Source organism: Ranitomeya imitator, chromosome 7, assembly GCF_032444005.1.
Source record: "Ranitomeya imitator isolate aRanImi1 chromosome 7, aRanImi1.pri, whole genome shotgun sequence".
In the NCBI taxonomy this organism is placed as follows: Eukaryota; Metazoa; Chordata; class Amphibia; order Anura; family Dendrobatidae; genus Ranitomeya; species Ranitomeya imitator.
In genome coordinates, this window is record NC_091288.1 from 205189324 (window position 1) to 205215588 (window position 26265).

The 26265-nt window shown below is 44.2% G+C and overlaps 1 protein-coding gene across 1 annotated transcript in view; it reads right to left on the bottom strand.

Annotated features, from left to right (window-relative positions):
- LOC138645308 (zinc finger protein 665-like) overlaps nucleotides 1–26265 on the bottom strand; it is a 171669-nt gene that overhangs the window by 18034 nt on the left and 127370 nt on the right. Inside the window, exon 3 of the mRNA XM_069734504.1 lies at nucleotides 18173–18283. Coding sequence (XP_069590605.1) covers nucleotides 18173–18283 — 111 coding nt within the window. The remainder of the gene's footprint in view (nucleotides 1–18172; nucleotides 18284–26265) is intronic.

Here is a 26265-nt window from a genome sequence, read left to right on the forward strand (position 1 = left end):
TTTGCTGTTTGGGGAATCTTGTCTGGAAAATGTTGGCCAATACGGGCACTATCAGTTTCAGAAGCACTGTAACTCTCACCTCCCACTCTGTGGGTGATATCCTCTGCCTGCTTAGGAAGTCTGCCACCTGACTCTGGGACCCCTCTAGGTGAACCTCTGAAACAGAGACAGAACTGTTTTCTCCACCCGCCTAAAGATTCTACCTGTAAGATGCTGCAGAGAGGGATGTCTTGGGCCTCCCTTATGACCACAGTAGTGTTGTCCTACAGGATTCTTACATGCCTGTTTTTGACTACGGACTGGACCTGGAGCAGAACTTCCCATACCGCGTGCAGTTCTCTGTAATTTGAGGACCTAGCTCAGACTTCTGGAGTCCATGTTCTCTGGAAGAATCTTCCTTCTACATGACCACTCCAGTCTAGTTGACTCTTGTCGATGGTAATCACCAGGCAGGGGAAAAGAACGCAGCGGACTCCAATCTGGAGGTTTTCTGGAATGGTCCACCAGAGTAGAGATCTTGTCACTGAGGAGGAGAGGGGCATTATGGTATCCAGGGATAGCTGGCGTCTGTTCCAGGCAGATAAAATGGCCTCCTGGAGTCCCCTGGAGTGGAATTGAATCCACCGAACACAGGGGATATAGGACGTCATCAGTCCCAGGATCCTCATCGCCTCTCTAATGGAATAACGGCTCTCAGAAAACTGACGGATCCTGCCCCATATTGAGGCTTGCTTCTCTGTTGGTAAAAAGGATGTTCATAGGTGAGAGTCTAGGAGAACTCTAGGAAATTTTTCCTGGATTTTGGAGAGAGAATCAACTTCCTCCAATTTATCACCCAGCCTAGATATTGAAGCATTTGGAATGAGGTTTGACAATGCTGCATAAGCTCTTCCCTAGAGCTGGCTATGATAAGGAAGCCGTCCAGCTAGGGAACTATGATGATGATATCCACCTTCCTTAGAAAGGCTCCCAACTCTATCACTAGCTGTTTGGACACTCTGGGCACTGAAGATAGAACGAATGGAAGGCAACGGAACTGGTAGTGAAGTTCCTGCCCTTGGACCCTCAGACCGAACATTAAATACTGTTGAGAAGAAGCATGGAAGGGAACGTGACAGTACGCATTCTTTAGATCCAGGGTACACATTACCGTGTCTTTGTTTATCAGGGGGACTGTGGACCTGATTAATTCCATCTTGAATTTTTTGTGCCTGACACAGTGGTTTAGGGGTTTCAGCTTTAATATTGTGTGACTTTCTCCTGAGGGTTTTTTGACAAAGAGACTAGAGTAGTGGCCTCTGAACCTTTCTTCCTCAGGAACCGGAGCTATCGCTCTGATCTTTAGAAAAACCTGAACATCGGATCACATGGGGGAGCGGAAAACTGGAGATGGGAATTTGTTAGAATGAACCTTCCTGGTGGGGTCTGGGTAAACTCTATCCCGTAACCTGAAGTGATTATCCATAATACCCACTGATTTTCCGAGATCTCTTGCCAACTTTCCAAGTACGATCTTTGTCGTCCCCCAACTCTCACAACGTCATTGTTTTCCTGACCCTGAACCAAAAGATAGAGCCCTTACCCCTATCTCCTTTGGGGTAGCTCCACCTGCAGGACTTTTCCTTCCCTTTGTAGCCTGACCTCCGGGAGGGTTGGGGTCTACGAAAGGGCTGGTACTTTTTTGGCTTATCCTCTGGGAACCCCATCTTTTTGTCAAGATGCCTTCTCTAGTATATCATCTAGAACAGATGTCATCAACCTTTCTGACCTTGAGAGCCACATTCTGCTATGAAAGAGGGTCGTGAGCCACATTAAGCTCTGAGAGAAGGTCGCAAGCCACAACCAGCTCCTTCCCCACTCACAGTAGTGACAGTATAACGACATCCAAAGCTTTTCCACTGAAATCACACCAAGGCAGTATGCCAAGCTCCACAGTTTCCTATCTCACCCCAATTCAGATCTGCTCTTCTGTGCAGGGCTACACACAAAAGTCACCAACTAGAGATCTGCACTTATTAACTATTTACTACTCTTGGTGCTAATGCACCAAGCTGACAGGCAGCCGCGAGCCACACATCACGAACTCGCGAGCCACATGTGGCTCCCAAACTACAGGTTGGGGGACCCCTGATCTAGAACAATACTCTGGCACCCGAGCAGAGAATGAAACACAGCTTTTTTTTAGATTGTGTATCGCCTGACCATGGTTTTAACCACATAGCCTGCCGGACAACATTTGATAAGGCTCCGTTCCTGGCCGCAAATCTGACGGACTCCGCAGAAACGTCTTTTAACCATTCAGACAGGCCCTGACAAAACTGACTCCTAAGGGCGGGGTCATTCCACTGGGTATCAGTGGCCCATCTACGGAATTCTGAACAAAATTCCTCCGCCGGTTGGTCTCCCTGCTGGATCTTACATAGTTAAGATTCCGAGACTCGGTCCGGGTTATCATAAACAAGGCAAAGAGCCCTGAAAAATCCATCCCCAAACTGGAGTGACTATGAGTCGGATTGGAATGAGAAGGCCCAGGATTGAGGGTCTGCTTGAAGGAGCTTACAGGCTTACCAGAATGCAATAAATTTGTCCTGACCCCCCCCCCCCCCAAAAAAAAAAAAAACCTATCCGGGAGTGCTAATTAGATTCCGGTTCAGGTGTCTGGTGTGAAGAAACATTAGACCGTACGTCTGATAGCTCAAACCCTGCAGATGTCTCACAAGGTTGACAACGAGTTCCATGTCGAGATTCAAAAAAGTGGGGCCAGTGAAAATGTCACACTGACAGTACATGATTAGGGAAAGGGGCCCTGAACCGTCCCTAGGGCTGGAGACCTAACTATCCCTGCTGCCTAAGTTACCTCTAAAGGTGAGGAGGTTTGGGCCACCAGCCTTACTGTTCTCCCGTAATACCCTAAGCTGTCCCCTGCCCCAGGAGGCTTGGGACAGAAATGTTGGTGTATAAACACATAACACAAACTGGCATAACAAAAAGCAACTTACAAACAGAACACTTGTCAAAGGTATAAAGGAATGCAGGAAAGGATATAAATGTACAAACCAAATGGGAATAGGATAATAAAGAAAGCATACACCCAAAACAGCATATGACAATCTCCAGCAGCAACAACGAACTCCAACTTCAGCATAGCAACTCCAAGTCCATGAAATCAGGAAGTAAACTTTTATTGGTGAGGATGATAAGGTCTGGAGAGATTTTGTGGTGCATTTTCTCCTTTTACCCTTGTGAAAATAAAAATTTCGGGCTAATGTAACATTTTTGTGGGAAAAGTAGAAATTTCTTTTTTCCTTCCACATTGCATTAATTTCTGGGACGCACCTTAAGAGTTAATAAATTTCTCAAATGTGGTTTTGAACACTTTGAGAGGTGCAGTTTGTAGAAAGGTCTAACTTTTGCTTATTTTCTGACAAATAGGCCTCTCAGTCATTTTAACCCCCTTCATGACCCAGACTATTTTGACCTTAATGACCTGTCCATTTTTTGCAATTCTGATTAGTGTCCCTTTATGAGGTAATAACTCAGGAATGCTTCAACGGATCCAGAGGAGCATTGCATGGCGAATAAGCCTCCTTACCTTGACAAGCCAGCTTGGTATGTCACTCTCCATAAGGAGAAACGTTACCCCTTAGACCCCAGTCCAGAGCCTCTCACCTAGCCAAATCAGTTCTCATGCTTCGCACTGACGAGGGCCAACAGCCCGAAACACCGTGTCTGCGAATTGAGATACTGATTTGGCTTTTATCCTAAGTCATATTGCACGACTTGTTAAAGAGTTGATTGTGACTTGTAGGATCGCTACTTCCAGCGGGTGGCGCTATAGAGTTAAGTCCTCTTTTTCTCAGAAGAGGCAATATGCATATTCAACGGATCCTAGCGATTCTGAGATTGTTTTTTTCATGACATATTGGGTATCATGTTAGTAGTAAATTAAGGTCGATAATTTTTGCGTTGATTTGTGAAAAATTCGGAAATTTGGCAAAAATGTTGAAAATTTCGCAATTTTCAAATTTTGATTCTGTTAAACCAGAGAGTTATGTGACACAAAATAGTTAATAAACAACATTACCCACATGTCTACTTTACATCAGCACAATTTTGGAAACAATTTTTTTTTTTGCTAGGAAGTTATAAGGGTTAAAATTTGACCAGCGATTTCTAATCTTTACAACAAAATTTACAAAACCATTTTTTTTAGGGACCACCTCACATTTGAAGTTAGTTTGCGGGGTCTATATGGCTGAAAATACCCAAAAGTGACAACATTCTAAAAACTGCACCCCTCAAGGTGCTCAAACCATACTCAAGAAGTTTATTAATCCTTCAGGTGCTTCACAGCAGCAGAAGCAACATGGAAGGAAAAAATGAACATTTAACTTTTTAGTCACAAAAATGATCTTTTAGCAACAATTTTTTTATTTTCCCAAGGGTAAACGGAGAAACTGGACCGCGAAAGCTATTGTACAATTTGTTCTGAGTACGCCAATACCCCATATGTGGGGGGGAAAGACTGTTTGGGCGCACGACAGGGCTCAGAAGGGAAGGAACGCCATTTGACATTTTGAATGAAAAATTGGCTCAAATCTTTAGCGGACACACGTCGCTTTTGGAGAGCCCTGTGTGCCTAAACATTGGAGCTCCCACACAAGTGACCCCATTTTGGAAACTAGACACCCCCAGGAACTTATCTAGATGCACAGTGAGCACTTTGAACCCCCAGGTGCTTCACAAATTGATCCGTAAAAATGAAGTACTTTTTTTTTCGTTCACAAAAAAATTCTTTTAGCCTCAATTTTTTCATTTTTACATAGGCAACAGGATAACATGGATCCAAAAATTTGTTGGGCAATTTCTCCTGAGTACACGGATACCTCATAAGTGGTCAGAAACTACTGTTTGGGTGCACGGCAGAGCTAGGAAGAAAAGGAGCGCCATTTGACTTTTTGAATAAAAAATTAGCTCCAATCGTTAGTGGACACCATGTCGTGTTTGGAAAGCCCCTGTATGCCTAAACATTGGAGCTCCCCCAAAAGTGACCCCATTTTGGAAACTAGACCTCTCAAGGAACTAATCTAGATGTGCGATGAGCACTTTGAACCCCCATGTGCTATACATAAGTTTATAACGCAGAGCCGTGAAAATAAAAAATCATTTTTCTTCCCTCAAAAATTATTTTTTAGCCCTCAATTTTTTATTTTCACAAGAGTAACAGGAGAAATTGGACCCCAAAAGTTGTTGTCCAGTTTGTCCTCAGTATGCCGATACCCCATATGTGGGGGGAAACCACTGTTTGGACACATGTCAGGGCTCGGTAGGGAAGTAGTGACGTTTTGGAATGAAGACTTTGATGGAATGGTCTGCGGTGTTGTGAATTCTGTGGCTGAATTCACTCCTGTGGTCACAAGTGGTACTGCAGCTTCTGGGCTTCCTCCCTCAGGTGTTCTGGTGAGCTCGTTGGCCGCTTTGTTATTTAACTCCACCTGATTCTGTCTTCCTTGCTCCTGGTCAATGTTCCAGTGTTGGATCTGAGCTTTGGATCTTTCCTGTGGCCTGCTGCTCTGCTAGATAAGTGCTTCTTTGCTTTTGTTGCTATTTTGTCTGTCCAGCTTGTTTATTCATTTTGCTGGAAGCTCTGAGACGCAAAGGGTGTACCGCCGTGCCGTTAGTTCGGCACGGTGGGTCTTTTTGCCCCCTTTGCGTGGTTTTTTGCTTTAGGGTTTTTTGTAGACTGCATAGTTCTCTTTGCTATCCTCGCTCTATCTAGAATATCGGGCCTCACTTTGCTGAATCTATTTCATCCCTACGTTTTGTCTTTTCCTCTTGCTAACAGTCATAATATGTGGGGGGCTGCCTTTTCCTTTGGGGTATTTCTCTGAGGCAAGCCAGGCTTGTATTTCTATCTTCAGGCTAGTCAGTTCCTCAGGCTGTGCCGAGTTGCATAGGTAGTGTCAGGCGCAATCCACAGCTGCCTTTAGTTGTGTTTAGGATAGGTTCAGGTATTGCGGTCTACAGAGATTCTACGTCTCAGAGCTCGTTCTATTATTTTTGGGTTATTGTCAGATCACTGTATGTGCTCTGATTGCTGGCACACTGTGTCACTGGATTGCCATCATAACAGTACCAGGAGCCAGCTAATGATTCTCAATAGAGGGAAAAAAGAAGTTCTGACATCATTTTTTTTTCTCAGCTCTGTGTTCAGTCTTTTTTTTCCCCTAGACATTTGGGTGCTTCAGGACACAGCTGTGGACATGGATATTCAGGGTCTGTGCTCTTCAATGGATAATCTCGTTATAAATGTACAAAAGATTCAAGATACTATTGATCAGAAATCTATGCTAGAACCAAGAATTCCTATTCCTGATTTGTTTTTTGGTGATAGAACTAAGTTTCTGAGCTTCAAAAATAATTGTAAGCTATTTCTGGCCTTGAAACCTCATTCTTCTGGTAATCCTATTCAACAGGTTTTGATTATTATTTCTTTTTTGCGCGGCGACCCTCAGGACTGGGCATTTTCTCTTGCGCCAGGAGACCCTGCATTGAGTAGTGTCGATGCGTTTTTCCTGGCGCTCGGATTACTGTACGATGAGCCTAATTCAGTGGATCAGGCTGAGAAAAATTTGCTGGCTTTGTGCCAGGGTCAGGATGATATAGAAGTATATTGTCAGAAATTTAGGAAGTGGTCAGTACTCACTCTGTGGAATGAATCTGCGCTGGCAGCTTTGTTCAGAAAGGGTCTCTCTGAGGCTCTTAAGGATGTCATGGTGGGTTTTCCTATGCCTGCTGGTTTGAATGAGTCTATGTCTTTGGCCATTCAGATCGGTCGTCGCTTGCGCGAGCGTAAATCTGTGCACCATCTGGCGGTATTGTCTGAGATTAAACCTGAGCCTATGCAGTGCGATAGGACTATGACCAGAGTTGAACGGCAAGAACACAGATGTCAGAATGGGCTGTGTTTCTACTGTGGTGATTCCACTCATGCTATTTCTGATTGTCCTAAGCGCACTAAGCGGTTCGACAGGTCTGCCGTCATTGGTACTGTACAGTCCAAATTCCTTCTGTCCATTACCTTGATATGCTCTTTGTCATCGTATTCTGTCATGGCGTTTGTGGATTCAGGCGCTGCCCTGAATCTGATGGATTTGGATTATGCTAAACGTTGTGGGTTTTTCTTGGAGCCTTTGCGGTGTCCTATTCCGTTGAGAGGAATTGATGCTACACCTTTGGCCAAGAATAAACCTCAGTACTGGGCCCAGCTGACCATGTGCATGGCTCCTGCACATCAGGAAGTTATTCGCTTTCTGGTGCTACATAATCTGCATGATGTGGTCGTGTTGGGGTTGCCATGGCTACAAACCCATAATCCAGTATTGGATTGGAACTCTATGTCGGTATCCAGCTGGGGTTGTCAGGGGGTACATGGTGATGTTCCATTTTTGTCTATTTCGTCATCCACTCCTTCTGGGGTCCCAGAGTTCTTGTCTGATTATCAGGATGTATTTGAAGAGTCCAAGTCCGATGCCCTACCTCCGCATAGGGATTGTGATTGTGCTATCAATTTGATTCCTGGTAGTAAATTCCCTAAAGGTCGTTTATTTAATTTATCCGTGCCTGAACACGCCGCTATGCGCAGTTATGTGAAGGAATCCCTGGAGAAGGGACATATTCGCCCATCGTCATCACCACTGGGAGCAGGGTTCTTTTTTGTAGCCAAGAAGGATGGTTCGCTGAGACCGTGTATTGATTACCGCCTTCTTAATAAGATCACTGTTAAATTTCAGTATCCCTTGCCATTGTTATCTGACTTGTTTGCTCGGATTAAGGGGGCTAGTTGGTTCACTAAGATAGATCTTCGTGGTGCGTATAATCTGGTGAGAATCAGGCAAGGAGATGAATGGAAAACGGCATTTAATACGCCCGAGGGTCATTTTGAGTATCTAGTGATGCCATTCGGACTTGCCAATGCTCCATCTGTGTTTCAGTCTTTTATGCATGACATCTTCCGTGAGTATCTGGATAAATTCCTGATTGTTTACTTGGATGACATTTTGATCTTCTCAGATGATTGGGAGTCTCATGTGAAGCAGGTCAGAATGGTTTTCCAGGTCCTGCGTGCTAATTCTTTGTTCGTGAAGGGATCAAAGTGTCTCTTCGGTGTGCAGAAAGTTTCATTTTTGGGGTTCATCTTTTCCCCTTCTACTATCGAGATGGATCCGGTTAAGGTCCAAGCCATCCAGGATTGGACTCAGCCGACATCTCTGAAAAGTCTGCAAAAGTTCCTGGGCTTTGCTAATTTTTATCGTCGCTTCATCTGTAATTTTTCTAGCATTGCCAAACCATTGACCGATTTGACCAAGAAGGGTGCTGATTTGGTTAATTGGTCTTCTGCTGCCGTGGAAGCTTTTCAGGAGTTGAAGCGTCGTTTTTGTTCTGCCCCTGTGTTGTGTCAACCAGATGTTTCTCTTCCGTTCCAGGTCGAGGTTGATGCTTCTGAGATTGGAGCAGGGGCGGTTTTGTCACAGAGAGGTTCTGGTTGCTCAGTGTTGAAACCATGTGCTTTCTTTTCCAGGAAGTTTTCTGCTGCTGAGCGTAATTATGATGTGGGCAACCGAGAGTTGCTGGCCATGAAGTGGGCATTCGAGGAGTGGCGTCATTGGCTTGAAGGAGCTAAGCATCGCGTGGTGGTATTGACTGATCATAAGAACCTTACTTATCTCGAGTCTTCCAAGCGCTTGAATCCTAGACAGGCCCGTTGGTCGTTATTTTTTGCTCGCTTCGATTTTGTGATTTCGTACCTTCCGGGCTCTAAAAATGTGAAGGCGGATGCTCTGTCTAGGAGTTTTGTGCCCGACTCTCCGGGTTTATCTGACCCGACGAGTATCCTCAAGGAAGGAGTCATTGTGTCTGCCATCTCCCCTGATTTGCGGCGAGTGTTGCAAAAATTTCAGGCGAATAAACCTGATCGTTGTCCGGCGGAGAAACTGTTCGTCCCTGATAGGTGGACTAGTAAAGTTATCTCTGAACTTCATTGTTCGGTGTTGGCTGGTCATCCTGGAATCTTTGGTACCAGAGAGTTAGTGGCTAGATCCTTCTGGTGGCCATCTCTGTCACGGGATGTACGTACTTTTGTGCAGTCCTGTGGGATTTGTGCTAGGGCTAAGCCCTGCTGTTCACGTGCCAGTGGGTTGCTTTTGCCCTTGCCGGTCCCGAAGAGGCCTTGGACACATATTTTGATGGATTTCATTTCTGACCTTCCCGTTTCTCAAAAGATGTCAGTCATTTGGGTGGTCTGTGATCGCTTTTCTAAAATGGTCCATCTGGTGCCCTTGGTTAAATTGCCTTCCTCCTCTGATTTGGTGCCTTTGTTCTTCCAGCATGTGGTTCGTTTGCATGGCATTCCTGAGAATATTGTTTCTGACAGAGGTTCCCAGTTTGTTTCAAGGTTCTGGCGAGCCTTTTGTGGTAGGATGGGCATTGACCTATCTTTTTCCTCGGCTTTCCATCCTCAGACTAATGGCCAGACCGAACGAACCAATCAGACCTTGGAAACATATCTGAGATGTTTTGTTTCTGCAGACCAGGATGATTGGGTGTCCTTTTTGCCGTTGGCTGAGTTCGCCCTTAATAATCGGGCCAGCTCGGCTACCTTGGTCTCTCCATTTTTCTGCAATTCTGGGTTCCATCCTCGTTTCTCTTCAGGACAGGTTGAGTCTTCGGACTGTCCTGGTGTGGATTCTGTGGTGGACAGGTTGCAGCAGATCTGGACTCAGGAAGTGGACAATTTGACCTTGTCCCAGGAGAAGGCTCAACTTTTCGCTAATCGCAGACGCCGTGTGGGTCCCCGACTTCGTGTTGGGGATCTGGTTTGGTTATCTTCTCGTCATATTCCTATGAAGGTTTCCTCTCCTAAATTTAAACCTCGTTTTATTGGTCCGTATAGGATTTCTGAGATTCTCAATCCTGTGTCCTTTCGTCTGACCCTCCCGGACTCCTTTTCCATACATAATGTATTCCATAGGTCATTGTTGCGGAGATACGTGGCACCTATGGTTCCATCTGTTGAGCCTCCTTGGTGGAGGGGGAATTGGAGTATATTGTGGAGAAAATTTTGGATTCTCGTGTCTCTAGACGGAAATTCCAGTATCTGGTTAAATGGAAGGGTTATGCTCAGGAAGATAATTCCTGGGTTTTTGCCTCTGATGTCCATGCTCCAGATCTTGTTCGTGCCTTTCATGTGGCTCATCCTGGTCGGCCTGGGGGCTCTGGTGAGGGTTCGGTGACCCCTCCTCAAGGGGGGGGGTACTGTTGTGAATTCTGTGGCTGAATTCACTCCTGTGGTCACAAGTGGTACTGCAGCTTCTGGGCTTCCTCCCTCAGGTGTTCTGGTGAGCTCGTTGGCCGCTTTGTTATTTAACTCCACCTGATTCTGTCTTCCTTGCTCCTGGTCAATGTTCCAGTGTTGGATCTGAGCTTTGGATCTTTCCTGTGGCCTGCTGCTCTGCTAGATAAGTGCTTCTTTGCTTTTGTTGCTATTTTGTCTGTCCAGCTTGTCTATTCATTTTGCTGGAAGCTCTGAGACGCAAAGGGTGTACCGCCGTGCCGTTAGTTCGGCACGGTGGGTCTTTTTGCCCCCTTTGCGTGGTTTTTTGCTTTAGGGTTTTTTGTAGACTGCATAGTTCTCTTTGCTATCCTCGCTCTATCTAGAATATTGGGCCTCACTTTGCTGAATCTATTTCATCCCTACGTTTTGTCTTTTCCTCTTGCTAACAGTCATAATATGTGGGGGGCTGCCTTTTCCTTTGGGGTATTTCTCTGAGGCAAGCCAGGCTTGTATTTCTATCTTCAGGCTAGTCAGTTCCTCAGGCTGTGCCGAGTTGCATAGGTAGTGTCAGGCGCAATCCACAGCTGCCTTTAGTTGTGTTTAGGATAGGTTCAGGTATTGCGGTCTACAGAGATTCCACGTCTCAGAGCTCGTTCTATTATTTTTGGGTTATTGTCAGATCACTGTATGTGCTCTGATTGCTGGCACACTGTGTCACTGGATTGCCATCATAACACTGCGGACGTCATGTTACGTTTGCAGAGCCCCTGATGTGCCTAAACAGTAGAAACCCCCCACAAGTGACCCCATTTTGGAAACTACACCCCCTCAAGGAACTTATCTAGATGTGTGGTGAGAACTTTGAACCCCCCAAGTGCTTCACATAAGTTTATAACGCAGAGCCATGAAAGTAAAAAATCATGTTTTTTTCCCCAAAAAATGTTTTTAGCCCCCATTTTTTTTCCCAAGGGTAACAGGAGAAATTAGACCCCCAAAGTTGTTGTGCAATTTTTCCTGAGTACGCTTGTGCCCCATATGTTTGGGTAAACCACTGTTTGGGCGCACGTCGGGGCTCGGAAGGGAGGGAGCACCATTTGACTTTTTGAACGCAAGATAGGCTGGAATCAAGTGGTGCCATGTCGCGTTTGGAGACCCCTGATGTGCCTAAACAGTGGAAACCCCTCAATTCTAACTCCAACACTAACCCAAACACACCCCTACCCTAATCCCAACTCTAGCCATAACCCTAATCACAATGCTAACCCTAATCCCAACCCTAACCATAACCCTAACCACAAGCCTAACCCTAACCCCAACACACCCCTAACCCTAATCTTAACTCTATTTCCAATCTTAACCCTATTTCCAACCTTAACCCTAACCCTAAGTCTATGTGCCCACGTTGCGGATTCGTGTGAGGATTTTTCCGCACAGTTTTTTTTTTTAAATCAGCAGGTAAAACGCACTGCGTTTTACCTGCGGATTTACCATGGATGTCCAGTGTTTTTTGTGCAGATTTCACCTGCGGATTCCTATTGAGGAACAGGTGTAAAACGCTGTGGAATCCGCACAAAGAATTGACATGCTGCGGAAAATACAACGCAGCGTTTCCGCGCGGTATTTCCGCACCATGGGCACAGCGGATTTGGTTTTCCATAGGTTTACATGGTACTGTAAAAGTGATGGAAAACTGATACGAATCTGCAGCGGCCAATCTGCTGCGGATCCGCAGCCAAATCTGCACCGTGTGCACATAGCCCAATTCTCTAATTCGGGGGCGGTGGATCGGTGGCAGATCGCAGATCGCGATCTCCAGCCATGGCCGATGATATTGCAGCATCGGCCATGGCTGGATTGTAATAGTTCACCAATTTTCATTGGTGAAATATTGCGATTGCTCTGATTAAAAGTGAAACATCACTTTCAACAGATAATCAGAGCGATCGTAGCCATGGGGCGGGGGGCAAAGCCTCGCCCCTGGGCTCAAGTACCACTCCCCCTGTCCCTGCAGGTCAGGTGAAATCACAGTTAATCCTTTCACCCGACCTGCAGGAGCGCGATCCGACCATGACGCATATGCTGCGTCACAGGTCGGATTGGCACAGGTTTTCATGACGCATACGCTGCGTAAAAGGTCAGGAAGGGGTTAACTGTGATATGTTGCCTTAAAAAAGACATAAAAATTAAAAGCTTGAAAATTGCTACATTTTCGCCAAATTTCCGATATTTTCACAAATAAACACAAGTCATATCGAATAAATGTTACCACTATCCTGAAGTACAATATGTCACGAAAAAATATCATAACCACTGGGATCCGTTGAAGCGGTTCATAGCCATTATGAAGTGACACTGGTCAGAATTGAAAAAATTGACCTGGTCAGGAAGGTGAAAACGCCTTCGGGGTGAAAGGGTTATTAGCTTATTAAATTGTCAATTACATGATGTCATGATTGCACAAAGAATCAAATTTTCTTACGTTCATTCCTGATCATTGTCTACTACAAAAATCAAATGTTAACAAAAAACATTCCTCATCGATAGCATATTTTATACGAGCATAAAAATGTTCAGTCGGCAGCGCATCCCTCGTATAAATATAAAATGTTCAGCAATAATATAAAATGAATGAGAAAGGGCAAACAAACTATAATCTCTACATCAAATTGAAAGCCAAAAAGCCTCAATTAACTTCCTATGTCAATCAGTTGTATTCTCCTTGAAGCCACTACCTTTTCACTTTCAGGTGAAGCGGTGGACTGTAACATTCACCTCTTTCTGACCAGTTACAGCTCCCTGCACCACCTCAATGACTGGAAGTGAGCGGCTAAAGAGAAAACATTACTTCATTTTCTCCCTGCAGCCACTCTTCCAGTAAAACTGCTTTAAATGCCATTTACCCTCAGATTACCATTATGACTGCAGGTAAATATTTATTTTGTAGCTGACAGTTACTTTTTAAGGGTCCATTTAGACATGTAGATATTGGATTGTGATGAACACTCGCTGATAATATGGGAGCATGTTTCTTCTCTCTCCCCATAGAGCACAGATGAATACTTGGTCAAACATTCATGTCTATGGAGGATTTAGGAGAGGCAGCAACCTCAGCTATAATTGTAGCTTTATGGTAACATCACTAATTATATGTCTACGTCTGTGGCCTGGACTGTTCTTGAATAATGAATAATTGGGTTCTATATATATAAAATTCGGTTCCCTGTAGAATGTAAGCCCACAAGGGCAGGGTCCTCGCCCCTCTGTATCAGTCTGTAATTGTTAGTTTTCTTACTGTAAGTGATGTCTGTAATTTGTATGTAACCGCTTCTCATGTACAGCACCATAGAATCAATGGTGCTATATAAATAATAATAATAATATATTGCATACCCTGGAGTGAACGGCGTCAAAATTATGTCTATTGTTCAGTGACAACTTCAAGTCACCCACTACCACCCCATCTTCCATGTGACAGAGTATTGGACACCCTCATATTTTACCAATCGTGTCCAGAGAAATGCTCCGGAGTCAGTGCTATTAGGTGGTGTCCATCTCACACACTCCCTGACAGCTACATGCAGAGGGGAGGAGCCGTATGGTCGCATATTCGGAAGTCATAGCATTGGCGCAAATACATGATTAGATAGGCCCAGGCAATTTTCTGCTTTCTGGTATAATCTACTCTTGGTTGTGTCTGTTATGCAATTACTTTAAAACAGTTTTTGTTTTTAAAAGCTCTGACTGGTTCAGTATATCAAATAGGTTACTTAGAATATTTATTAATAACCAGAGCCATGATGGATATTATATGAAACACTAAATGAGATAGCTTTTCCCATGAGGTTTGTTATGTGTCTTTGATGATCTATCATCTCAATCTGTTCTTAAACCCACAATCCCATAATCTACAGATGCACAGTAGTAGTGTAGCTTACCTATTACGCGTCAAATCTAATCTGACAGGCTCCCCACCCCCTATCAAAGTGTATCAAACTGTCTATCCCCTTCCCTCCGCAGTGTGTAACCCCTCCTCCGCTGTGTGTAACCCCTCCCCTCCACAGTGTAACCCCTCCCCTCCGCAGTGTCTAACTTCTCCACTCCGCAGTGTGTAACGCGAACGCCTCTCCTCCGCAGTGTCAAACCCCTCCGCAGTGTGTAGCCCCTCCCCTCTGCAGTGTGTAGCCCCTCCCCTCCACAGTGTGTAGCCCCTCCCCTCCAGTGTGTAACCCCTCCTCTCCACAGTGTGTAACCCCTCCCCTTTTATATGATGTAGTGTTATTAGTTTAACTATCAAAATTTATAGGAGCATTATTCTGCATATCTGAAGAATAACTTATGTCCGGCACATGCTACCTTGAGGACAAGGTACCTTTATAAGCAGCGATGCTTGGCTCTATGTGAGAACTGGTTAATTTCTGCTGTCACCATCATATAATATTGAGATTTAGCTGACAATGTGAATTGCGTCTGTTGCAATGTTAGCTCACTCTATCAGATACTATCACTGGACACCATCTGGACAGGATGTGGCGCCTCTGTGGTTGTGGTTATTTTATCTGTTGGTATCTGTTATCTATTTGGTAATCACCTCCTAACACAGACCCTGAGCGTGCGGAAAAATTATGCTGACAACACTTCATTCTTAGTTTGTAAAATACCAGTGATACTATATTATACTATATTCAACACCGCTGTATGCTGTTACATATCATACTGTAATCCGGCTGAAATGTGCGGTGTTTGATACATAATATTTTTTTGAATAAAATCTTTAAAACTGATACAATGTCTGTCATTTTTTCATAATATTGAGAAATATACTATCATATAATAGTAGCCAAATAATCGCATTTGATAGAGACATCTCGTATTTTTCTGACCATAAGACGCACTTTTTTTCCTCCAAATTTGGGAGTAAAGTGTGGGTGCGTCTTATGGTAGGGATGTAGCATGTGGGGAGGGGGGCAGCAGCGAGTGGGATCGCACTGTTATCCCACTTCAGGAGGCAGAAAAATGTCCCCACTGCCAGGAATCAGCTCTGGGGAAACCATGTGGTCCCGATGATTAAGTGCAGTGACTATTCATTAGCTGCTTCCCCGCCCACCTATCAGCTGAGGTGTGAGCCAGGAGCAGCAAATGAATACTGCACTTAAGCAGCAACACACATGGTTTCCCCAGTGCTGATTCCTGCAGCAGCTGGGGAGATCCGTGTGTCCGGGGGAGGAGGAGGCAGCAGCAGCAGGGTTCGGGGGAGAAGCAGGGTCCGGGGGAGAGGAGATCGCTGCGTACCTTCCTGGGATGGAGCTGAGTGCTGTGCAGTGTGCACAAGGAGGACCTGTGATGATGTCAGAAGTGGGCGGGCTGGAGTATCACATGGCAGCACAGAGCCTTCCCTCTTCTTGACATCATCACAGGTCCTTCAGACTCCAACACTAGAATCTGCTGGCTTCCATTACCTGTGCTATGGAAAGGCAACAAGAGGGAGGGCTCTGTGTGTGCAGTCATGGGATGCTTTTACCTCACCACAGGCTGGCTGCCACAATTAAGAGGTTAGTCTTTCCAAAACACAATAAAGCACTCTGCCACTCCTTTAGTGAACTATAACTCCCAGCATGTCATAGGATCTGCAGAACATGCTGGGAGTTATAGTTCTCCCATGGGATTTTAACCCCTTTCTGCCAGCTGACGAAATAGTACGTCAGCTGGCAGATCCCCTGCTTTAAGGTGGGCTCCGGCGGTGAGCCCACCTTAAAGCCACGACATGTCAGCTGTTTTGTACAGCTGACATGTGCGCGCAATGAGTGCGAGCAGAATCGCGATCCGCCCGCGCCCATTAACTAGTTAAATGCCGCCGTCAAGCGCTGACAGCGGCATTTAACTAGCGCTCCCGGCTGCATGGCCGGGAGCGCTCGCACCGCTGACCCCCGTCACATGATCGGGGGTCAGCGGTGCATTGCCATAACAACCAGAGGTCTCCTTGAGACCTCTATGGTTGTTGATGGCCGATTGCTTTGAGCGCCACCCTGTGGTCGGCGCTCAAAGTACACCTGGATTTCTGCTACATAAAGGTGATCTGTACTTCACCTCTATGTAGCAGGGCCGATCGAGTTGTGCATGCTTCTAGCCTCCTATGGAGGCTATTGAAGCATGCCAAAATAAAAAAAAAGTATTTAAAAATATAAAAAATATATAAAAGTTCAAATCACCCCCCTTTCGCCCCAATCAAAAAAAAACAAAAAAAAAAACATACTCATTTGGTATCGCCGCGTTTAGAATTGCCCGATCTATCAATAAATACAAAGGATTAACCTGACCGCTAAATGGCGTAGCGAGAAAAAAAATCAAAACGCCAAAATTACGTTTTTTTGGTCGCCGCAACATTGCATTAAAATGCAATAACGGGCGATCAAAAGAACGTATCTACACCAAAATGCTATCATTAAAAACGCCAGCTCGGCACGCAAAAAATAAGCCCTCACCCGACCCCAGATCATGAAAATTGGAGACGCTACGGGTATCGTAAAATCGCGCAATTGTTTTTTTGTTGTTTTTTTTTTAGCAAACTTTGGAATTTTTTTTCACCACTTAGGTAAAAAATAACCTAGACATGTTAGGTGTCTATGAACTCGTAATGACCTGGAGAATCATAATGCCAGGTTAGTTTTTGCATTTGGTGAACCTAGCAAAAAAGCCAAACAAAAAACCAGTGTGAGATTGCACTTTTTTTGCAATTTCATCACACTTGGAATTTTTTTCCCGTTTTCTGTTACACGGCATGGTAAAACCAATGGTATCGTTCAAAAGTACATCTCGTCCCGCAAAAAATAAGCGGAAATTGACGGAAAAATAAAAAAGTTATGGCTCTGGGAAGGAGGGGAGCGAAAAACGAAAACGAAAAAACTGAAAAAGCTCCGGGGGTGAAGGGGTTAAAGCAGCACTCCAGTGTTATTTTGCAGTGCTGGAGTGGTGCTTTCAATATAAGCCCTGTACCCCCATTCTTATACTCACCCTTCAGCATCTTCATATAGTACTTCACAGACACCACACTGGTCCCGCAGCTTCCAACATAATAACATAATATTATATATAATAACACCACATATAATAGTATGTTATTAAATATTTTACCACATTTTTTTGCTTCAAATATTTTTTTCCCTATTTTCCACCTCTAAAACCTGGGTGCGCCTTATAGTCCGGTGCGTCTTATAGTCCGAAAAATACGGAATATAATATCACACTATCAAATTCATTCTGTAACACAACATGATAATAAGTCTGACATTGATTGACTATTTTGATCTTGTCACTATCAAAATCATTGTACCGTACAGACACAAAATAGTAATAACTATTTAATTGATAGCAACATTATCAAGCCAATTAATTTAATGATTTGATAATGCTCCTATCAATATTAATATACACTAATAACACTACAAAATATAACAGGGGATGGGCTACACACTGCGGAGGGGAGGGGTTACACACTACAGAGGGGAGGGGTTACACACTGCAGAGGGGAGGAGTTACACACTACAGAGGGGAGGGGTTACACACTGCAGAGGGGAGAGGTTGCACACTGTGGAGGGGAGGGGTTACACACTGCAGAGGGGAGGGGTTACACACTGCGGAGGGGAGGGGTTACACAGTTTGATACACAGCGCCATGTATAATCTGAATTTTCATTGAATTGGGGACACTACGGACAAAAAAAAAACAAAACAAAGAAAACACATAATATAAAACATCTAGCCTAGAATTGTCTATTCTGGTGAATGAGGAGAATGTGACTCTTCTCTTATTTATTTTGTGTGGATTCCTCATCAGGACGGTTACCTGTAAGAACTTTATCTTTACACTGCCACTCATCTCCCCGCATATCGCTTTCTCCTTTCTCCATTACGGCTTTAGGATGATTTCTCAGCAGATTTTCCCAGGATTTCAAAACTGTGAAAATAATGTAAAAGTCACAGACAGAAGGAAAACTCACGTGGAATGTTCAATTTAGACAATTTTACTACAAACTCGAGTGGCATCTGAGCCGACATTTGAGTGTGAGATCGCTACCACCAATATCACCAGTGCTGCCCTGAGCGTCAGTACAGCAACACCTAGTGATGGAAGCAGGGGTCACTGGAGCCGGGTCCGCTAAGAGTACTACATTACGACAAAATTATTTCCTTCATTAATTTTTCTTCACATTTCAGGTGCCCTAACATTTTTAATTTTTTATCATATAAAGATTGCTTTGTCTGGAAGTTTTGTATTTTGGGGGTACACACTATATTATGTAATTTCCTTATGATATAAATGTCATGTTAGAGAAATAGTCTGTCCCTTTTTAATACGTAATTACAAACAGCACAGTATGGTTCTAACCATAGAAATAAAACACGTTCATGTGAGGGAACGTGAAGGAGCCACACCTCGTCACCCCGTCTGACGTCAATATTATGTCAGCGGGATCCCGTGGTAAGGTCTCCCCACTTGTAGCAACGTGACGTTCCGCATCCCCTAGGGACAAATAAGGTCAGCTTGGCACAGTTCTACACAGACCCCCTCTTGTCCACACGGGCCCAGGGAGGTACGGGGAGTGAGAGGTGGCCCACGAAGTCACTGACGTGGCACTACACTCGGCCACAACCCTGACAGGCTGAAAGGCCCCTTTCACTAACCCCAGTGAAACAGAACCTTATCAGCCTGGGAGGACTGCCACCAGTTCCTCGTTCGATATATGCCTGGTCCGTTAACAGGGTTATATCGGGCCAGAATGCCGCCCCCTGAAGCATTTGAGATTAGGCCGAGAAACAGATGTGTGCATTTATGAATGGACATAAAAGAGCAGCCCAAGGTTAAATTATATATTTAATCACCTTAAGGCAGGGGTGGGGAATCTGTTTTCTACCAAGAGCCATTTGGATATTTATACTATCCTTCCGAGGCCGTACAAACCCTGTCCACAAAGCACATCCTGATTTTGGCACTGGTGTCAGGAAGTAATCTTTCATTGCATGCCCTTCAGTGTTCAGTAGTGAACACTGTGTGTGTGCTAACAGAGTAAGAAGAAATTAACGACCTGGTGGCAATCAAAATACAGCTCCCTGCCCAAGAATGTGGTCCCTGAGAATCTGCTCAGGGGCCTGATAAAAGGTAATCGGGGGCCGTAAATGGCCATGAGGCCTGAGGTTCCCCACCCCTGCTTTAACCCCTTTACCACCAAGGGTGGTTTGCACGTTAATGACCGGGCCAATTTTTGCAATTCTGACCACGGTCCCTTTATGAGGTTATAACTCTAGAACGCTTCAACAGATGCTGATGAATCTGACACGGTTTTCTCGTGACATATTGTACTTCATGATAATGGTAAAATTTATTTTATATTACCTGCGTTAATTTGTTAAAAAAATGGAAATTTGGCGAAAATTTTGAAAATTTCGCAATTTTTCAATTTTTTATTTTTATGCCCTTAAATCACAGAGATATGTCACACAAAATACTTAATAAGTAACATTTCCCACATGTCTACTTTACATCAGCACAATTTTGGAACCAACATTTTTTTTTTGTTAGGGAGTTATAAGTGGTAAAAGTTGACCAGCAATTTCTCACTTTTACAACACCATTTCTTTTTTAGGGACCACATCACATTTGAAGTCACTTTGAGGGGTCTATAAGATAGAAAATAACCAAGTGTGACACCATTCTAAAAACTGCACCCCTCAAGGTGCTCAAAACCACATTCAAGAAGTTTATTAACCCTTCAGGTGTTTCACATGAATTTTTGGAATGTTTTTTTTTTTTAAATGAACATTTACCTTTTTTTTTCACACAAAATTTACTTCAGCTCCAATTTGTTTTATTTCACGAAGGGTAACAGAAGAAATTGGACCCCAAAAGTTGTTGTAAAATTTGTCCTGAGTATGCGGATACCCCATATGTGGGGGTAAACCACTGTTTGGGCGAATGGCAGAGCTAGAAAGGGAAGGAGCGCCATTTAACTTTTCAATGCAAAATTGACTGTAATTGAGATGGGACGCCATGTCGCGTTTGTAGAGCCCCTGATGTGCCTAAACATTGAAACCCCCCCAACAAGTGACACCATTTTGGAAAGTAGACCCCCTAAGGAACTTATCTAGATGTGTGGTGAACACTTTGGCCCACCAAGTACTTCACAGAAGTTTATAATGTAGAGCCGTAAAAATAAAAAAATCATATTTTTTCAAAAAAATGATGTTTTCGCCCCCAATTTTTTATTTTCCCAAGGGTAACAGAAGAAATTGGACCCCAAAAGTTGTTGTTAAATTTGTCCTGAGTATGCTGATACCCCATATGTGGGGGTAAACCACTGTTTGGGCGCATGGCAGAGCACAGAAGGAAAGGAGCGCCGTTTTGACTTTTCAATGCAAAATTGACTGGAACCTCCAAGTGTTTCACTACAGTTTATAACGCAGAGCCGTGAAAATAAAAATTCTTTTTTTACCACCAAAATTATTTTTTAGCCCCCAGTTTTGTATTTTTCCAAGGGTAACAGGAGAAATTGGACTCCAAAAGTTGTTGTCCAATTTGTCCTGAGTACGCTGATACCCCATATGTGGGGGGGGGGGAACTACAATTTAGGCACATGGCAGAGCTCGGAAGGGAAGGCGCGCCGTTTGGAATGCAGACTTAGATGGATTGGTCTGCAGGCGTCACGTTGCATTTGCAGAGCCCCTGATGTACCTAAACATTGAAACCCCCGAAAAGTGACCCCATATTGGAAACTAGACCCCCAAGGAACTTATCTAGATGTGTTGTGAGAACTTTGAACCCCCAAGTGTTTCACTACAGTTTTTAACACAGAGCCGTGAAAATAAAAAATCTTTTTTTTTTTCCACAAAAATTATTTTTAGCCCCCGGTTTTGTATTTTCCCAAGGCTAATAGGAGAAATTGGACCCCAAAGTTGTTGTCCAATTTGTCCTGAGTACCCTGATACCCCATATATTGGGGTAAACCCCTGTTTGGGCGCACGGAAGAGCTCGGAAGGGAAGGAGCACTGTTTTACTTTTTCAACGCAGAATTGGCTGGAATTGAGATCGGACACCATGTCGTGTTTGGAGAGCCCCTGATGTGCCTAAACAGTGGAAACCCCCCAATTTTAACTGAAACCCTAACCCAAACACACCCCTAACCCTAATCCCAACCACACCCCTAACCCTAATCCCAACCGTAAATGTAATCCAAACCCTAACTTTAGCCCCAACCCTGTTATGATCAGATGGCCTTGGAGCAACATGAAAACGTTCACTGGAGTAAGTGGTAACTATACTGACCGCAAACCCTGATCTTATCACCGCAACTAGAAGTAGCCGTGGGGTGTGCCTAACCAGTCCTAGACACCTCGACACAGCCGGAGGACTAAATATCCCTAAAGATGGAAACAGGAAAACTATCTCGCCTCAGAGAAGACCCCCAAACGATAGGCAGCCCCCCACAAATAATGACTGTGAGTAGGAGAGGAAAAGACACACACAGGCAGAAAACAGGTTTCAGCAAAGGAGGCCACTTCTACCTAGATAGGAAGGACAGGACAGGATACTAAAGCGGTCAGCATAAAACACTACAAAAATATCCACAGCAGAAAATACAAACTCCACCACCTAACTAAAGATGTGGAGAGTATATCTGCGACTCCAGAGAATCCGACCAGACTGAGAAAAACAACTAACATAGTCTAAGCTGGACAAATAGAAACAAACAAACAGTACTGAAAATAAGCACATAGAATGTGTGCCTAAGAAAAAGAAGCTGACAGTTATCTTTGCTGAATTGGCAGCAAGCAGGAGAGGCCAGGCAGAGAATCAACACTTCCAAAGGAACATTGACTACTGGCAAGGACTAGTGAGTCCTGCAAAGCTAAATACCCCAGTCAGAATTGCAATTAGCAGAAACACCTGTCCAAGACTGCAGCCCAGGAACAACTGCATTACCATCTACAACCACCGGAGGGAGCCCAAAAGCAGAATTCACAACACAACCCTGACTTTAGCCCCAACCCTAATGGGAAAATGGAAATACATTTTTTTAAATTTTATTATTTTTCCCTAACTAAGGGGGCGATGACGGGGGATTTGATTCACTTTTATAGCATTTTTTAGCGGATTTTTATGATTGGCAGCAGTCACACACTAAAAGACGCTTTTTACTGCAAAAAATTTTTTTTGCGTCTCCACATTTTGAGAGCTATAATTTTTCCTTATTTTGGTCCACAGAGTCATGTGAGGTCTTGTTTTTTGCTGGACGAGTTGACGTTTCTATTGGTACAATTTTCGGGCACTTGACTTTTTTTGATCGCTTTTTATTCTGATTTTTGTGAGGTACAATGAACAAAAACCAGCTATTTGTGAATTTATTTTGGGGGGGCGCTAATACCGTTCCACGTTTGGTAAAATTGATAAAGCAGTTTTATTCATCGGGTCAAAACGATTACAGCGATACCTCATTTATATCATTTTTTAATTTTTTTTATGTTTTGCCGCTTTTATACGATAAAAACTATTTTATATAAAAAATAATTATTTTTGCATCGCTTTATTCTGAGGACTATAACTTTTTTATTTTTTCGTTGATGACACTGTATGGTGGCTCGTTTTTTGCGGGACAAGATGACGTTTTCAGCGGTACCATGGTTATTTATATCTGTCTTTTTGATCGAGTGTTACTCCACTTTTTGTTTGGCGGTATGATAATAACGTGTGAGTTTTTGCAAGCCACCTCCCTGCAGGACCCGGAAGGCCCTCCGCGGCCATTTTGGATCCGGGCCTGCAGGGAGGAGGAGGTAGGAGTCCCTAGTAGCAACGCGATCACATCGCGTTGCTCCGAGGGTCTCAGGGAAGCACGCAGGGAGCCCCCTTCCTGCGCGATGCTTCCCTATGCCGCCGGAACGCTGCGATCATCTTTGATCGCAGTGTGCGAGGGTTAATGTGCCAGGAGCAGTCTGTGACTGCTCCTGGCACATAGTGCCAGAGGTCAGCTGTGATAGTCAGCTGACACCCCGATCCCCCCTTGAGTGCGGCTGATCGGTGATGACGTACTATCCCGTCGGTGGGCAAGACTAAGGAAATCCCGAAAACATGACATGTTGGTGGGCCTTGAGGACTGGAGTTGGGGACCCCTGCACTAGACAATACACTACATATACACAATGGTTAAACATATGTAATGGTCAGATATGCATGTACAATAGTAATAGGAAAAAGGGAATAAACAGAACATATAGTCAGTTACCAGTTATATGAAAGGCCTGGCTTGCGGGTGAGGGGCTGCCACACAGCAGGCTTGTGGTTTCCTTTGTGTGTGACTTGTCTGTTGAGGGCAGAGCAAAGTACCGCAGTGGAAAGGTGCCAGGAAAGGTCAGAGAGGCCCGGCGAATGTGCACTGCAGTACTTTGCTCTGCCCTCAACAGGGCAGACAAAGTACATCTGCGCCGGAGCGTGAATACAAGAAGACGTCATCCTAAGAAGATGGGAAATCCCAGACCGGACCGCGACTCCCATCGGACCAGAACCAGACCGGGACGCCCCTGGGTGAGTATAAGGGTATGTGTCCACGTTCAGGATTGCATCAGGATTTGGTCAGGATTTTTCATCAGTATTTGTAAGCCAAAACCAGGAGTGGGTGATAAATGCAAAAGTGGAGCATATGTTTCTATTATACTTTTCCTCTAATTGTTCCACTCCTGGTTTTGGCTTACAAATACTGATGTAAAATCCTGACCAAATCCTGATGCAATCCTGAACGTGGACACATACCATAATCTAACCTCTTTTTCTCATCTTTCAGGTTACATCGGGGGCTTAGATGAGCCCCTGATGCCGGTGGGCTTAGCTCACCTTCGATTTTGGGGGTGACAGGTTCCCTTTAATGAACTGTGCGGTCACCCATGGTGACTGGACGGAGTAAGGTCCAGCATGTGTAGTGCTATATGAGTAGAGACATTGATACGGCGTACGGACACCCCCCGGGAACTTGTCAAGGAGGACTGGTGGGTGTAGTGTCTGAACTGTGAGCTACAGCCGTATATGTTGGTGCCTATTGTGTTCCACGAAGTGTAATGGACTGTGCATGACCAGGTTTATGACAGCATAATAAACCGCATGGACTGTTTAATAGAGAAAATTGTGCCTGTGTAACTGAATCCCATTGCTAAACGAAGTGTCCCCCAATACATTCAGTAAGTGCTATTTCACATGACATACAAGTGACATTAGCTCAAACACTTAATAATGGCCCCACACTGTAGGATGGGCTCCTCACCAGTCCTTACATTTTATAAATGCCAACCACACAGTATAATGCCCCCCACAGTAGTTACTACACTTTAGGATGGGCCCACCACTGTATGAGAACCTCCACAATAGTCCCCACACTTTATAATGGCCCCCACAATAGCTGTCACGCTGTATAATTGCCCCTACAGTATCCCACAAGCTGTGTAATGGCCCCCACAATAGCTGTCACGCTGTATAATTGCCCCTACAGTATCCCACAAGCTGTGTAATGGCCCCCACAATAGCTGTCACGCTGTATAATTGCCCCTACAGTATCCCACAAGCTGTGTAATGGCCCCCACAATAGCTGTCACGCTGTATAATTGCCCCTACAGTATCCCACAAGCTGTGTAATGGCCCCCACAATAGCTGCCACGCTTTATAATTGCCCTACAGTATCCCACAAACTGTATAATAGCCCCCACAAACTGTATAATGGCAACATAGAAGAATTCAGAAAAATATAACACAAGGAAACAGCCTTACCAACACCAGTCAGATCACAAATGCACAGGCAGAATGCAGAAGAGCCCACTATAAAGGCAGGGGCAGAACAGGTGCAAACTACGGATAAAAATAGCCACTCACACAACAACCAAATATGGAGGCGATGGCTGCCTAGAAGGAAAAAAAGCACACAAATGAGGCTTGAGTAGAACGCCAGTCACACAGATACGTGTGATGCACAGTGTGCGGCTTACAGCCAATTAATAACACCCATAATATTATGTCAGGCGGCTGTCCAGCACTAGATGTGTGAACCCAAGGACAGACGCCCCTGTACACCCAGCCAAAAAAAAGGGGGCCTGGCTGCATCCTGCAAAAAAATGGTTAAAAGTGCAATTTAAGATGAAAAAAATAATGCATCTGATAAATACATTAAATGAGGTATTGGTTGATATTTTGGAAAAATCGAGGGACGGACTAAACTGCATATTGGGATGATGGGATGATGGGCTGCAATACTAGACTCCACCACTAGATGGCAGCACATTTTACAAATGCAGCCCAGGAAATGACTTCTTGTAATGTAGCAAGAAGGGAATATGGGTATATCTATTGTTCTGTATGGGGATTATGGGTGAAATATCACAAATACACATGCCCAGGAACATACTTCATCTACTTCTGATAGGAATATGAGTATATCTATTGTTCTGTATGGGGATTATGGGTGAAATATCACAAATACACATGCTCAGGAACATACTTCATCTACTTCTGATAGGAATATGGGTATATCTATTGTTCTGTATGGGGATTATGGGTGAAATATCACAAATACACATGCTCAGGAACATACTTCATCTACTTCTGATAGGAATATGGGTATAATTATTGTTCTGTATGGGGATTATGGGTGAAATATCAAAAATACACATGCTCAGGAACATACTTCATCTACTTCTGATAGGAATATGGGTATAATTATTGTTCTGTATGGGGATTATGGGTGAAATATCACAAATACACATGCCCAGGAACATATTTCATCTACTTCTGATAGGAATATGAGTATAACTATTGTTCTGTATGGGGATTATGGGTGAAATATCACAAATACACATGCTCAGGAACATACTTCATCTACTTCTGATAGGAATATGGGTATAATTATTGTT